Source organism: Limanda limanda, chromosome 18 (genome assembly GCF_963576545.1).
Source record: "Limanda limanda chromosome 18, fLimLim1.1, whole genome shotgun sequence".
NCBI lineage: Eukaryota > Metazoa > Chordata > Actinopteri > Pleuronectiformes > Pleuronectidae > Limanda > Limanda limanda.
The window spans coordinates 1,062,332-1,078,221 of NC_083653.1; the positions used below are offsets into that span (position 1 = coordinate 1,062,332).

Sequence of the window (15,890 nt, forward strand, 5' to 3'; positions counted from 1 at the left end):
ATACAGCACCCGGTGACAAATGATTCCCCCCCCCCACAGACTGTACGTTCTCTAAGCCACGTGCCACATCACAGGTGCCTCGAGTCGTCATGATTGTTCAAACACGTTTCACTGGGACTGAGCAAAGGGCAGAACCCCCCCGAAGCTGCAATCTGCAATTTACGTCTACATCTGCACTTTCTATGGATTCCCATCAGAATTCACTACGTGCTCATGTATACATACACATGTATTTACATACACTTTCCATTTTTATTCAAGTGCACATGCAAACAAGGCTGCAAATCTGAGCCACGGGAATAAACACAACTTCAGGCCAATAAATGTGTAAATAAAAAATAGAACAGCGTTGTGTATCGTGTATAATGTATTGTGTATCGTGTGTGTGTCTGTGTGTATGTATGTGTGTCCTCTGTGGCCCATGTTTCTGACAAATGCACATTGAACATATGGTTACATATATTTGACACTTTCCTTCAGCTGGAAACTAGCCTCAGTTCATTAAATATATGTGAATAAAAATACACCATCGTGGGACTTTAGCTTCTGGTTCATTTGTTGTATTTGTGTTTTTTGTGTCCACGTTCATGTCTCATAAAAGAATTATGACTTTTGATGAGCTTAAAATCTTTGTTGGGTCAAACAGCAGCTTTGACAGTTACTTGAACTCTTTCGACGCTTGTGTCATCAAAGAAAAATATGACGAGGTCAGTGAGAAGATTCTGAGCAGATTAATGTAAATCTGTCATAAACAAGACAATGAACCTAATTATTATCACATTTAAATGCGCATCGAGTTGTTTAGAATGAGGTTCAGACTAAACTAAAGAGTCTGAAGGTCTGAAACAAAGCAGGTGTGAACGACGTCTCCACACGTCAGGTTCTCACATCCTGTTGATGTGGCTCGAGTGTCACAGATGATAAATTACATGTTTATCTCTGAGCTGTTTACTAAAGGAAAACGTTTCAGCAGCTGAACGAAGGAACAACCACATTGTGAAGCCTTGGGACTTATTGCCTCAACCCTCAGTGGCTCCTCTGTAACACAGAATCTTTATGATGGTTCTTGTGTCTCGTTGTGTTTGAATCCATCTTCTGAATCCGTCCAATGTTCACTCTTCTTTCAGGTGGGAGTGATCTGCTGACGCTGCACTTATGGAGCCAATAACAGAGAAACAAGCAGGAGCGGGTCCTGGAAAGTAATGATTTATTCAACAATATCTTGTTTATCATATATTAAAGAGCTTTTAACCCCCCCTCAGTCCAGCCAGCCTGCTAAGATCAGCTGACCAACAGCCTTTAGTGTTTCCTAGGATTTACCTTTACTAAAAGTCAGAAAGATGAACGACACGCGTCATAGAAACATGTCAAAGAATGAAACCAAAGTTAAGGAGTAATTTAATGATTGACAGCTTAGACTGACTCGCCATTGGTTGAGCATGAGTTGATGGATAAATAAAATCAGGTTAAAAGCATGCGTAGATACAATCAGCACATTTAAATGCCAAGGGAACCACCACAAATGTGTTTGTTCAGTCTGAAGTTTCTCACCCTTTACTTTGCCACAGTCAGGCCAAGCATGAGATGTAGGTCTCACTTGACTCGAATCAGAAGTCATTCAAATATTTTAAAAGGTGAATTTCTAATCTTGATTCTGCATTAAGTTTTTTTTGGACTCAAACAAAGATTGTGAAACATGCATTAAACACACGATAGAGATGACAGAGAGAGAGAGGAAGTCATAGAACGTCCACTTTAAAGGAATCAAAGGCAGAAACAAAACTTTCTTTAATCGGTTGCTCTAAATTGTTTTCTCTATCTGCTTTATATATTCTCTTACTTTACACCTACTGTACCTATACATTAGTTTAAGAGTGCTACTGGTTGGAGCTCAGAGTCACAATGAGAGTTCCTTTCAAGAAAACTGTACTTCATGTTATTATAGAGGAAGCTAAGGAGGACATGGAGGAGATGGAGGATGGAACTGAGGATTCTGAAGAGGAAATTTACGATATCTCTGATTTTGATGAGGTAAGTGTGTGTGCGTGTTCGTGTGTGTTTGTGGGTGTGTATGCATATATACATGTACATAAATATATGGCTGCAGACTTTGGCCCACCAACATAATATTACGGTGTATTTATGAGTAGCTGCATACTTGATTGAATAATTCCTTAATTTTTTATTTGCTAATTTTGCATCTGAGCAAACTGCATTATTGACTGTTCAATAATTGACTCTCTTTCTGTGCTCTTGTTAATGGATTGATAAATATGCTAAATTACAAACATTGTTCAACATTGAACATGAATGAACAAGAAGCTAACAATTGTTCTATGTGTCACAGATTAGTGACGGAGAGATGTCGGATGAAGAAGACAATCCACCAGAAACCCTGCAGATGAAAAGAGAGACCAAAGCTACTTCTGAAGTGAAATGCGAGGATTTAAAAAGAAATCAAGATAAAACGGAAGAAGCCCTGAAGCAGGAGCGGGAAGAAAGAGAACCTCTTTCAAAAACTTTGAAGCAAGTCGAAGCTGGCTTGCATGTTGTCAGCTTCGGCTTGAAGTCCGAAGCTGAGCACATGCAGTCGTCAAAGGCTGATCGCAAGAGGTCCGAGGCAGACCACCAGTGTAGAAACCGATTGAATAAAATTATACATGATCTCAAAGACAACAAACAGGAGAATGTTGAACTCAGAACTGAACCAAGTGATGAACTCAATGAGCTGAAGCAGGAAGATTTTCAAGACAATATTAAAAATCTTCCAAGTGATGTTAAAGCCAAGGACAAACCCATTTCCTCACTGAAAAAGAAAGATAAGCAGAGGAGCCCGGACCTCAAAAAGGAGCAGAAGAAACTCTCCAACCTCCCGAGGGTTTATGATGCTGCAATGTGCCAGTCGAGGGAGAAAGAAGCAGTGGACCATCTAACTTGTGAAAACAAACAACTAGCTTCTCAGAACAAGAGGCTACATGATCAACTTCAGGCTGTCATCTACCAAGAGAAGAAGGACACAGATAAACTGGACCAACTGACCAATGACAACCACAGACTAGCTTCTGAGAACAAGAGGCTACAAGGAGAACTTGAGGAGGCTGTACAGGGGAGGCAGCTTTCTCATGAGGCTTCCATCTCCCAGCAGAAGGAGGAAACAGATAAACTGGACCAACTGACTCTGGAAAATTACAGACTAGCTTCTGGGAACAAGAGGCTACAAGGAAAACATGATGCTTCCATCTCCCAGCAGAAGAAGAACACAGATAAACTGAACCAAATGATTGAGGAATATCACAGACTAGCTTCTGGGAACAAGAGGCTACAAGCTGAACTTGAAGAGGCTTTACAGGAGAGGCAGCTTTCTCATGAGGCTTCCATCTCCAAGCAGAAGGAGAAAACAGATGAACTGACTCTGGAAAATTACAGACTAGCTTCTGGAAACAAGAGACTTCAAAGTAAACATCAGGCTTCCATCCTCCAGCAGAAGGAGGACAAAGATAAACTGGACCAACTGACCAATGACAATCACCAACTGGCATCTGAGAACAGGAGGCTACAAGGTGAACTTGAGGAGGCTTTACGTGAGAGGCAGCTTTCTCATGAAGCTTCCATCTCCAAGCAGAAGAAAGACATAGAAAAACTGGAGCAACTGACCAATGACAATCACCAACTTGCATCTGAGAACAAGAGGCTACAAGGTGAACATGAGGCCAACATCTCCCAGCAGAAGGAGAACACAGATAAACTGGATCAACTGACCAATGCCGATCACCAACTGACATCTGAGAACAGATGGCTACAAGGTGAACTTGAGGAGGCTTTACGTGAGAGGCAGCTTTATCACGAAGCTTCCATCCTCCAGCAGAAGGAGGACAAAGATAAACTGGACCAACTGACCAATGACAATCTCCAACTGGCATCTGAGAACAGGAGGCTACAAGGTGAACTTGAGGAGGCTTTACGTGAGAGGCAGCTTTCTCATAAGGCTTCCATCTCCCAGCAGAAGGAGAACAAAGATAAACTGGACCAACTGACTCTGGAAAATCACAGACTAGCTTCTGGGAACAAGAGGCTCCAAGGTGACCTTAAGGCTTCCATCTCCCAGCAGAAGGAGGACAAAAATAAACTTGACCAACTGACTCTGGAAAATCACAGACTAGCTTCTGGGAACAAGAGGCTACAAGATGAACTTGAGGCTGCCATCTTCCAGCAGAAGGAGGACACAGATAAACTGGACCAAATGACTCAGGAAATTCACAGACTAGCTTCTGGGAACAAGAGGCTACAAGGTGAACTTGAGGAAGCTTTACGTGAGAGGCAGCTTTCCCACGAGGCTTCCATCTCCCAGCAGGAGGAAACAGATAAACTGGAACAACTTATTCAGGAAAATCACAGACTAGCTTCTGGGAACAAGAGGCTACAAGGTGAACTTGAGGCTTCCATCTCCCAGCAGAAGGAGGAAACAGATAAACTGGACCAAATGACTCTGGAAAATCACAGACTAGCTTCTGGGAACAAGAGGCTACAAGGTGAACTTGAGGCTTCCATCTTCCAGCAGAAGGAAGACACAGATAAACTGGACCAAATGACTCTGGAAAATCACAGACTAGTTTCTGGGAACAAGAGGCTACAAGGTGAACTTGAGGAGGCTTTACGTGAGAGGCAGCTTTCCCACGAGGCTTCCATCTCCCAGCAGAAGGAGGACAAAGATAAACTGGACCAACTGATTCAGGAAAATCACCAACTGGCATCTGAGAACAAGAGGCTACAAGGTGAACATGAGGCCAACATCTCCCAGCAGAAGAAGGACAAAAATAAACTGGACCAAATGACTCTGGAAAATCTAAGACTAGCTTCTGGGAACAAGTGGCTAGAAGGTGAACTTGAGGAGGCCTTTCGAGAGAGGCAGCTTTCTCATGAGGCTTCCATCTCCCAGCAGAAGAAGGACAAAGATAAACTGGACCAAATTACCCATTACAATCACCAACTGGCATCTGGGAACAAGAGGCTACAAGGTGAACATGAGGCCAACATCTCCCAGCAGAAGAAGGACAAAGATAAACTGGACCAAATGACTCTGGAAAATCTAAGACTAGCTTCTGGGAACAAGAGGCTAGAAGGTGAACTTGAGGAGGCCTTTCAAGAGAGGCAGCTTTCTCATGAGGCTTCCATCTCCCAGCAGAAGGAGAAACTGGACCAACTGACTCAGGACAATCACCAATTGGCATCTGAGAACAAGAGGCTACAAGGTGAACTTGAGGCTGATCATGAGGCTTCCATCTCCCAGCAGAAGAAGGACAAAGATAAACTGGACCAACTGACTCAGGACAACCACCAATTGGCATCTGGGAACAAGAGGCTACAAGGTGAACTTGAGGCTGATCATGAGGCTTCCATCTCCCAGCAGAAGAAGGACAAAGATAAACTGGACCAACTGACTCAGGACAACCACCAATTGGCATCTGGGAACAAGAGGCTACAAGGTGAACTTGAGGCTGATCATGAGGCTTCCATCTCCCAGCAGAAGAAGGACAAAGATAAACTGGACCAACTGACTCAGGACAATCATCAACTGGCATCTGAGAACAAGAGGCTACAAGGTCAACTTGAGGCGGCTTTGCGTGAGAGGCAGCTTTCTCATGAGGCTTCCATCTCCAAGCAGAAGAAAGACATAGATAAACTGGACCAACTGACTGTGGAAAATTACAGACTAGCTTCCGGGAACAAGAGGCTCCAAGGTGAACTTGAGGCTGATCATGAGGCTTCCATCTCCCAGCAGAAGAAGGACAAAGATAAACTGGACCAAATGTTTCAGGACAATCACCAACTGGCATCTGAGAACAAGAGGCTGCAAGGTGAACATGAGGCCAACATCTCCCAGCAGAAGAAGGAAAAAGATCAAATGGACCATCTGAAAATGCAACAGCTGGATTCCGAGAACAAGAGGCTCCAACATGAACTTGACGATTCCCTACATGAGATACAGCTTTCTCTGAAGCAGCACCAGGAAGATAGAGAAGCTTGCCGCAGATTTAAGGAAGACGTGAAGAGGCAGAAAGTCCGTTTCGTGAAAGCATGTAAAAAAATAGATATTCTAAAGAAAGCCTCAGCAGACACAGACGACATGATGATGCAAAAACTAAAGATGCAGAACAATGATATTCAGGAGAAGTATGAGCTAATGTTTAAAGACAGAGCTCACGCTCAGCGTCATGACGAAATCATGTCACAGAAAGATGAGATCATATCCAAAAATCTGGTTTCCATTGCTAAGCTCCAAGTCATGGTAGATAACTTTGAAGGACATCTGTCAGACAGCAGGACAAGACAGGCTCAACTCGAAGACGCCCTGAATCAGGAAAAGACCCAAAGGGCTGTTTCGGAGGAGAGAGCCAGTCACACTGCCTCTGCACTTGAAAAAGAAAGGAAGAGGACCATTACATTTGCCTCTGCTTTAAAGAAAAGTAGAGCCTCAAGGCAGAAGTGCAGTGATGAGCTCAAAGAAGCTTTGACCAAGCAAGAGAAAGCATCGCAGGAATGGCAGCGTTTGACTAAAGAGCTCCAGGAAGCTCCGAATAACCTCCGTCAGGTACAAGAGCAGGGAAACCTTCAGCTCAGATACGCCAATGATCTTGAGCTCAGGGTGGATGCTTTAGATGTGCTAACAAATATTGTAAAATCTGCCAAAGAAACTTCGTCATGACCCGGAGAACCAAGACGAGCTGTTACAAGCCCTGTGGAGCCGGAACAAGGCGTCTGCTACCAAGGCAACGGCTAGGCCATGGGTTAGGGTTAGGGTTAGGTTCCTGCTCATCCACAAAATATCTGTGCTTCAACCGTGCGTACCAACGTTTGACTCACAAATCTGGGATCCATCAATATGTTCTTACATAAATTTGTTCGCAGAGTACGAACAAATGTAGAACCTTCTGAGACCAGGCGTACGAACAAATGATGAAAGCCCGCCGTCCTGGAAAATGTTGACACACACACACTTATAACTAAATGCATAATATATTTTTAAAAAGTCTTGAAATTGAAGCCCTTTCATCCTCATCATTTGTTGTCATAATTAAAATCTTCAACTATACCAGTTGAGGTATTTTACTTAGTTTACCATAAGATATATGAGCAAGTTCATATTGAAATGTGACAGCTCTGGCTTTCGTTAAATTGTAAGTTGGCCTATTTGACTGTATTCACCTGTCGTGTCTCCTCTAGGGCGGCAGCGATGAGTCCACGTCATCGACAAATGTTGCCTTCCTCTCCGCAAGTCCACGCAGCTTTGAATGTTTATAGTCAAAGTTATATAATGTATTTGGCTTTTTTACAGTAGATCTTTTTACCTTGGTTTTATTTTTATTTGACTATTTGACTGCTGGAGCTGAGCACACGCTCTCGAGGGAATCCCCAGGACTACATTCACAAATGAATACTCGTATAACAATGCACTGTTCACAAGTTAAACACAAAGGGAACAAACAATCCACCTTCAGGCGCAGAACTACAGTACATCCGCAATACTCTATAGTACTCCACAGTACTACAGTACATCCACAGTACTCCACAATACTCTACAGTACATCCACAGTACTCCACAGTACTCCACAGTACTCTACATTACTCTACATTTCTACACAGTACTCTACAGTACTCTACAGTACTACACAGTACTCCACAGTACTACACAATACTCCATACTAGTTCAAATGCACCAAATGAACGTCCATGTGGTTCAAACATTATATTGTCGGAGGTGAAGACTGCTTCTTCTTCTTCTTCTTCTATGTTTTAATTCTGTCTCTACTTCCTGTGTTTGGTCCAAAATTCCAAACTATCCAACAAAAAGTTTTCACTGCGAACCAACAGAACCAGTTTCAGTTAGATCCAGACCCAGAACTCCTCTTCTGCTCGGAGGAACCTTTCACACCTGATGTCTAGATTCAGACTAAACTGCAAAGTTTGAAGGTCGGACCTAATGTGTGAACGTTGACCTTCATCCACTTTAGGGGAAGCAGGTAAGTGGACCTAACACGTTGCCAGATCAGAGGCTGCACCTGACGTCCCTCAGAAGGTTTTTGTTGCACCTACTTTTCTATTCACATTACAACATGTCCTTCTATCAGCTCTTGTAAAAGACTTTGGTCATAGGACACGTAGTATCTGCTCCACTGATAAAACGATGTTGTGAAGTCAGTAGTCGTCCTCCTCTCTGAAGGGGATGAACATGGTGGAACCTGGTTTTTTTCAGGCGTCCCACCATCTGCCCCCCCGCTCTGCAAACAGGATCTATTGCTTCCTCAGTCAAAGGGTTTTTCTTTCTGGCTTTGATTGGAGAGTGAACACGTTGCAAGAGATTTTTTCCATCAGCTTTTCATTCCTTCCACCATCTGCTGCCAGCAGAGAGCCGCTTGCTCTGGAAGAACAGCGCCCTCTGTGTATGTGACGCCAAATAGCACTAGAGCTGATTTCTGTTCTTGGAAAAGAAGCTTCACCCTCAATGTATTTGAGGTTTTCAGTTTGTCTACACTGTAAAGGCTGCACCAGGCAGTCAGTGAAGCACAGACACAGAACATGTATCCTTCCCGGCACCTGTCAGACCCCCGTCACTTCAACCAGAGTGGAAGTGACTCGGTCCGGACACTCAGAGGCTGGAAGCTGCTTTTAATTCATCTGCGTTGGCTCCTCGGATGAAAGAGGAGAATCAAACATTAGTGTAGGAGGTTTGAAACTGAGGCGAGTGGCTCGACGTTCAGATGAAGAGTCGGAGTCGAGCTGTCAACAGAACAATCCCAGGTCACTGTCTGTGTAGGTTCATGTTGAATTGATCTTTTATCGTCCCCTGCACCAGGGAAACAACTGGGTGCTTGTACTGGTTTATTTAGTGTTTCCATCACTGCTGCCTGGTGGTTGTGTCTCATTGTCCCAGAGCTCAGAGGAAGAATCTCTTCTGACGAGGGGTTTCATTCTCTGAGGCATCTGCTCGCTCCAGCTCTGAGCTCCAGGTGGATTCAAACACCTGAAACTGATCCGTCACTCTGGTGTAATACTCAGCTCCTCCTCCTCCGTCGCAGAGCTGACGTCCACCTGCTCCCAAAGTTCATGCCTTCATACCCGTCGTCGTTTGCAATCTTATCTCTGATCCTTTAACGAGCCACTGAAGACAGGTCACGTTCAAATCAGGACTTTATTTGTCTTTTGTACGACAATTAGTTTTTTTATTTCCTCAGTTTTCAGGACACAGCTGCAGTGACGGTGACGGCAACACAACTTCTCACGAACACGCTGAAGTCAAAACGCCTCCACAGCTCGAGAAGCACGACCTTGTGAAGGTCATGTGAGCAAACACTGACGAACCTCCGCAGGATTCAGCGTGTTCACGATGTTCAGGACACGTGGCAGAGACGCAAGAATAAACAAAACCAAAAACAAACAGGGATGCTGGAGAGCTTCTGGTGATAAGAGTCGACGCTGGTGTGTATGTGAGGGAAATGAAAACCTTGCGTCAGGCTCCACACGTCCACAAAGTTTCACAGAAGTCGGTTCAGTAGTTTCTGCTCAAACCTCGTATCCTGGTAACTGTCGTTCTCAGCACACACACAACTTCTCCCAACACAAATGCAATAAAAAAATAATAATCATACTTATGTGAAGTTGAGCGTGTTTCCCTGCAGCGGGAGGAGAACGCCATATGTGCTCCGACACGCCAACTGTCACATCTCATTCAGCACAGAACATGTAAATGAGGCTCTCACAGTTCAGCATGTGGAGAGAATGAACACAAGCTGTGGAGCCGAGTGACGACACCGGGTCGTGTCCTCGGTTCAACACCTGCTGGACAGAGACTCACTCCTGTGGAAATATTGTTTATATCAAATGTAAAACCTTTTTGAATTGATATAGAGGAAGCAGAAAACGAGAGACAGATTGAAAAGGGCCGAGCTCACAGCTTCCTGTTGTCTGGACAGAATTCTGCTTTTATTCCCCTTTCCTTTCTGAATATGGAGCATTATTAAAATCAGAGAGGATGAATTCCAGGTAAATTGGTGATCGCTCTCAACTTTGTCATTCTGTTTGACCTGAATAAAAACATTTTACTCTGACGCAGCACATGAATCCAACCAGGTGGTGAGCCAGCAGTCGGGTAACGTAACGCAAAGATGAGGCCTTCGGGAATAACAACATCTTCCTATGAGGTGTTATGACAAGATCACAAAAAAAAACATGTACAACAAAAATTTAAATCTAAAATCTTGTTCTTTGGTCTGTGCAATTTCTGAAAATATAAGAAAACTGCTGAGAACTCATTTACTCTTTTGGAAAATGCCAGGGTCTGAGTTTGTGAGGCAGCAACAGGAGTGGGCCGGCCTTCACTGAGGTTGTCACAAGGCCTTCTGGGAAATGTAGGCCGGCACTAAGTGATGCGGAGGTGGCATCCAATCACCTGTTCCACCTTTTCTAATGAATCTAATTCCAGCATCCAGACGCTTCAGTGAAAGTCCAGATGGCTCCACACTGTGTTCGTAACGAGTGTTGGCAGCGGCTCTCGGGTCTCAGAGACCAGGAGGCGCGTGGACGAGGAGGAGCGTGGACGAGGAGGCGCGTGGACCAGGAGGCGCGTGGACTCCGAGCCTGGCTGCACTTTATGGTTCATTCTGATGTCAGCTGAAAGGAGTCGGTGTTTCTCCGTCTCTCTGGACGGTGATAACAAGACCATAAATGCAGGAGTGAGATTACTGTTGTGTCTCTGTGCGTCCCAGTGGATCTGACCCACTGAGCTTCTGAGTGCTAACGCTGTAAATCAATGTGTTGTTGGTTTGTTGTGTGCGGTTACACTTCATGTTTCTGCACCGCAGCGGTTTCCAACCCGAGGCTCGGGGGCCGCCAGGGGGACACGACAGGAGTCTGAGGTTTTTAGTTGAGAGTCTCACCACGAGGTTCATTCAGTGGATCACAAGTTTCCCACAGACGTTCAGTCACTTCACCAGAAAACAAAACGACTAAAAGACCGAACAGAACCTCAGGGAACCAGCAGCGAGTCGGTATCAAACCTCTGAGGACAGAAGTCTGTGACTCCAGCTGCGAGACGGAGGGAATGTCAGTGTACATGTATGTGTGTGTGTGTGTGTGTGTGTGTGTGTGTGTGTGTGTGTGTGTGTGCGTGTCAGGCCCCTTACTTGATGACTGTTCCTTTGGCGCCCCCTGCAGTTGTGAGCATGACCCTGGAGGTGAGGCTGACCCGCAGGTCGTCCTGCTCCAGTCCCAGCAGCTCGGCACACTGCTCCACCGTCTGACTCGACTGTTTCCTGATGGTGCAGCCGCCTGCAAGACGAGGAGAAGGGCAGAGGTCAGGAAGAGGGCGAGGTTCACACCAGACCAGGAGAAGCTAACATGACTGTACAGCTTATATTCTACATCAGGGGTCTTCAACGTTTTTCAGGCCAAGGACCCCCAAGCTGATGGAGAGATAGAGCAGGGACCCTCTACTATATATATTGTATAAAATTGTTTTTTATTAAACTGGGCCTAGTGCCCTCTATAAACATAGCTATCCTGTTATTGTGCAATCAATACTAACTATTCAAATAATACACAGAAAGATAACGTCTTCTGCCTCCATGTATCCGTTCCTTATAATATGTTGGATTCATGTTAATGTCTATTTAAAGACATTTAAATTCCTGTTGAATACATCTGTTCTACATCATATTTCTACATGTATTCATATCTTAATCCAAACAAACCAGACAAAGTTGATCGTTGTTATATTTGATCATAATAATAAACATTTCCTTCTGCTTAGCGTGGACGCGTCAGTCGAGTGGGTCGGAGGAACCCGGCTGCTGTGGCGTCTGAGGCGTTTGTGATGAGGCGCTGACCCGACCCCCCCGACCCCCCCGACCCCCCCGAGCACATCCAGCCTCTCACGACGTGCCAGAAGGATTAAGTGTTTCCTTTGTTCAGCTCGGCAGCAGCGTGCACGTCTGTGATGACATATCGACGAGCGCTCCGTCCCCCGAAGGCGTCCGAGCGGATTCAAGGTCGATCAGTGAGAGGTCGACGCCCACGTGCTGAGAAGCCAGCGAGTCGAGGGAGACGGGAACAAAGCCCAGATGGAAACGGATGAACCGACACACTGAGAATTCTATTATCTTTTCGTGTTACTTCAGATGTACATGGTTTTCTTCTATCATATTGTTTTTGTTATTAATATATTGTCAGTTTTCCTCTCTTGTACTGATTCAGATCCTGCTCTGAAGATCCTGTTTGTCTTTCAATCGTATTATCGGATTTATTTGAGAGTGGTTTTCATATCAGCCGGCTTCTACCACTTCACACATATTGTAACATTTCATTAAAATCCAGGACTTTGAGTTTATGTTGCGTGACATAAACTAAACTATTGTCTAAAAGCTTGATGAATGTGGGGAACTACTTTTAGCGGTGGATTAATCTATGTTCGGTCTTCTATTATCAACTGTATTTGGGGACAGTGGAGGAGCTGGGAATCAACCCTGCGATTAGTGGGCGACCCGTTCAGCCATCTGAGACACTTTGATAGAATAATGTGGTTGTTTGTCTCATCTCCCACAGAAACCGACTCCTCCTCCTGTTGTCGTCTCTCTCCTCAGGATCAGTCCTCCACATCTACAGCTCCGCCTCCATCCGTCCGGTCACGTCTCCTCTGATTGATTCGCTGCCACGACTCAGCGTTTCTGAAGCCGTCACATCTGTAACGGCCTCTGACGGCAGCCATTCATTACGGATCTGAATCTTCCTGGTGGTCGTGTGTCCGTCTCAGCTCCGTGGAATCGGACTTGACGCCTCAGTCAAACACACGCTTCCTTGTTTGTCCTCTGAACTGATGCGACTCCTGGAGGTTTCCAAGCTCCATGAATAAATAAAAAGCTTTTCTGGCTTCGACAAATTGTTTAAAATCTCCCTAAAATCCTCCAGGGACCAAACTGTGGCTGGCTGGACGAACCGAGAGCTGAGGAGTTGGGTCTGAAGCTCCTGTGGGAGACGAGACGTGCGATGGCGTCGAGCTTCGGACTCGACGCCTCTTCAAATGTGAAGGACAGAAAACTTGAACGTTTTTCTAAAACTCTGTAATTACCACATTTCCCTCGAGAGGAAGGAATAATTAAAGGAGATGTAAGTTAGAAGTCGCCTGTCGCGTTTTCTGTGGTTTTAATTACGTGTGAAAAACAAACGCCCGGAGCAACTTTTCACCCTCGTACCAACGTGTCATTCATCATCCTCCCTGGAGGAGGAGGAGGAGGAGGAGGAGGAGGAGGAGGAGGAGGAGGAGGAGGAGGAGGAGGAGGAGGAGGAGGAGGAGGAGGAGGAGGAGGAGGAGGAGGAGGGAATATTACGTCCATCAATCAGCCGCTCAGTCTCGGGCGCTGGGATCCAAATGGCAGCTGCCACTTAGGAACCTGCGAGCTGCCGCTGTCATCAGTTCCAGCTGATGATAAACGACCAATCAGATCCTCTGTGACTTCATCACATCAGCGATTGGATCCTGTGAATCTATCATGTTTCCACCAGGGGGCAGTGAACAGGGAAACGTTTCCCACGGGCACAGTCGCCGGGCAGATTTCATATATAAGTAGAAACTCTAATTATAAGAAGAAGACCTTGGTAGTTTCCTGCTGAGTCTTGGAGACAGAACCGTTTTATAAAGTGAGGAACTAACTGCAGGTTATTTACAGCCGTGGTTCGTTGGTCTAATCTCAGTTTAATGATCTGATGATGATGATGATGATGTTTTCACAGCTGGACACGTTCACTGGAAGGTGATGGACATGATTTCAGACGCTCACAGATCACGTGTCACTGGTGATGTTCTCACCTGACGTGCTGCCCGTCTCCTCGAAGTCGATGTTGCCCAGGTTCAGCACGCCGGCCACCACCCTGAACAGGTCCAGCTTCTCCGTGTCGTCCAGGCCGATCTTCTTCATGGCCACGCACATCCTGTTGAAGTCGCCCTGGTCGTCCAGCAGCGGGTCCTTCAGGGGGCCGGCCTTCAGGTGCTGAGGGACGAGGACGCAGAGAGAGAGAGAGAGAGACGTTAACTTCCTCTCCTTTCATACCTGACATCTTTACTTCCTTCTAACACACAGGTGATTATTCAACCTTTTCATCAAACATCATTTCCACTGCTTTACTTTCATCCTGTCGTTCCAGCTTCACTTCTATCCCTTCTACCGCTCTTCCTTGACTATTTACCTCCGTGCTTCTCATTCTGTGTCAGTCGAGCTTCTAAAGAATAACTTATTTCACTACTTGGAGGAAGTGCGTGGCTTCGCTCGTAAGAAGAAACCCAACTGACCCTCCTCCTCCAATCAGCTTTCAGAATTACTCTCATTTCATCTCCACGCTGCAAAATGAACGTGTGAATTCTACATTCACCCGACAGGTCACTGAGGAGACGTGTGCAGAGCAGGAGAAGCAGAACATTACACACATCTCAATCTGCAGCAGAGAAGAGACACACACACACACACACACACACACACACACACAAAGACACACACACACACCTGAATAACCTTCTCCAGAATGTCACAGTCTGATGATGTCCGCAGGCTAAAGCAGACACCAGCCACTCTGTGTCCCTTGTGATGGAATTAAGTAGAAAATGAATTCTCCTGCTTAGTTGCTTCCTCTATTTAATCAGGTTCTCATTGGATTTCCATTCGGCTTCTTTCACTGAGGCTCACGGAGTCGGATCACGTAGATCGGAGGCGGGAGGCGACGCCGGCTGCGAGCCCGAGTCCTGATAAGTCTTCGTGTCGCGGCTGCAGAGTTAACAGCCACTTCTTGTTATTCCAGCGTTAGAAGCAGTTTTACTCACTTTTGAGGCTTTTCTGCTTCTGTCAGAAAAAGGCAGAACATGTTTTTCTGAACCAGATCCAGTGGGTTATGGTCGAGTTGTTGGGTCTTTATAAATATTATCATTTATAAACTTTACTGTTGAAGGGTGTCGTACAAAAAATGTGATCAGAACGAGTAGAATAAGGTGAAATATAATAAAATATTCTTTATCAATGTTGTTTTTCCTTTGCTTCACTATATTAATGAAATCTGGTCCAAAGTATCTGACATCATGGATCATGACGATCACGTTCTCCATCATAATGTGTTTAGATGCAGATTCTGATCCACAGCAGAAGTTCAGAGTTAAAACTACAGATTCTGAGGGAGTTCATTCCACTGACTTGGCAGATGCATCATTGATTCTCTTCGTGTTTGCAGGTTCACAAAGAGAAACGATGCAATTCCCCTCAACACGACGGGTTCTAACGCTCCTGTCTCAGCGCGGCTGGAAACAGAAGGAAAATCCAAAGCAATCAGTGTAAAATAAGAGTAATAACTGTCTGGTGCTGGCTGTGGTGTTACAGGAGCATTGATCTGATGAGGCCGAGCGGCGTGTGGAGAGCGGCGCTGCAGAACCTCCGACCAACACGTTGGGATGAGGCCGTTTCTCACAATCTAACATGTAAACAGCAGAACATGAGGAGAGGTTGAACGCATCATTTCTCTCTGATCGCCTGCGGACACACACGGCGGACATCTTGAGGGGGGGGGGGGGGGTGGTCGGGTTTACACCACGCTGAACTGCGACATTCTGAGATCCACAAAAAGCAATCTGCAGGGAGATGTCGCTTCGATTGAAACGCTCCGTGTTGTCTACACAGGAGAGGAAAGTGGGAAACCGTGGAGCAGCTCTCAGAGAAGACGTGGACACGATGGAAAACCAAATCACCCGGTGGTCCTGTGTGATATGAGACGGAGCAGTGAGGAGACACACAACACACGTCACTTATCACAGACTCACAAACACCTGACGCAGCTCCAGCTTCGAGGACGTCAGCTTCTCATCC

At 45.5% G+C, this 15,890-nt stretch overlaps 1 protein-coding gene across 1 annotated transcript in view; it reads right to left on the reverse strand.

The window, feature by feature from the left end:
- myo6a (myosin VIa) overlaps positions 1–15,890 on the reverse strand; it is an 88,774-nt gene that overhangs the window by 41,135 nt on the left and 31,749 nt on the right. The window contains exons 11-12 of the mRNA XM_061091414.1: positions 13,856–14,036; positions 11,178–11,322 (exon numbers count right to left, since the gene is read on the reverse strand). Of these exons, the coding sequence (XP_060947397.1) occupies positions 11,178–11,322; positions 13,856–14,036 (326 nt within the window). The remainder of the gene's footprint in view (positions 1–11,177; positions 11,323–13,855; positions 14,037–15,890) is intronic.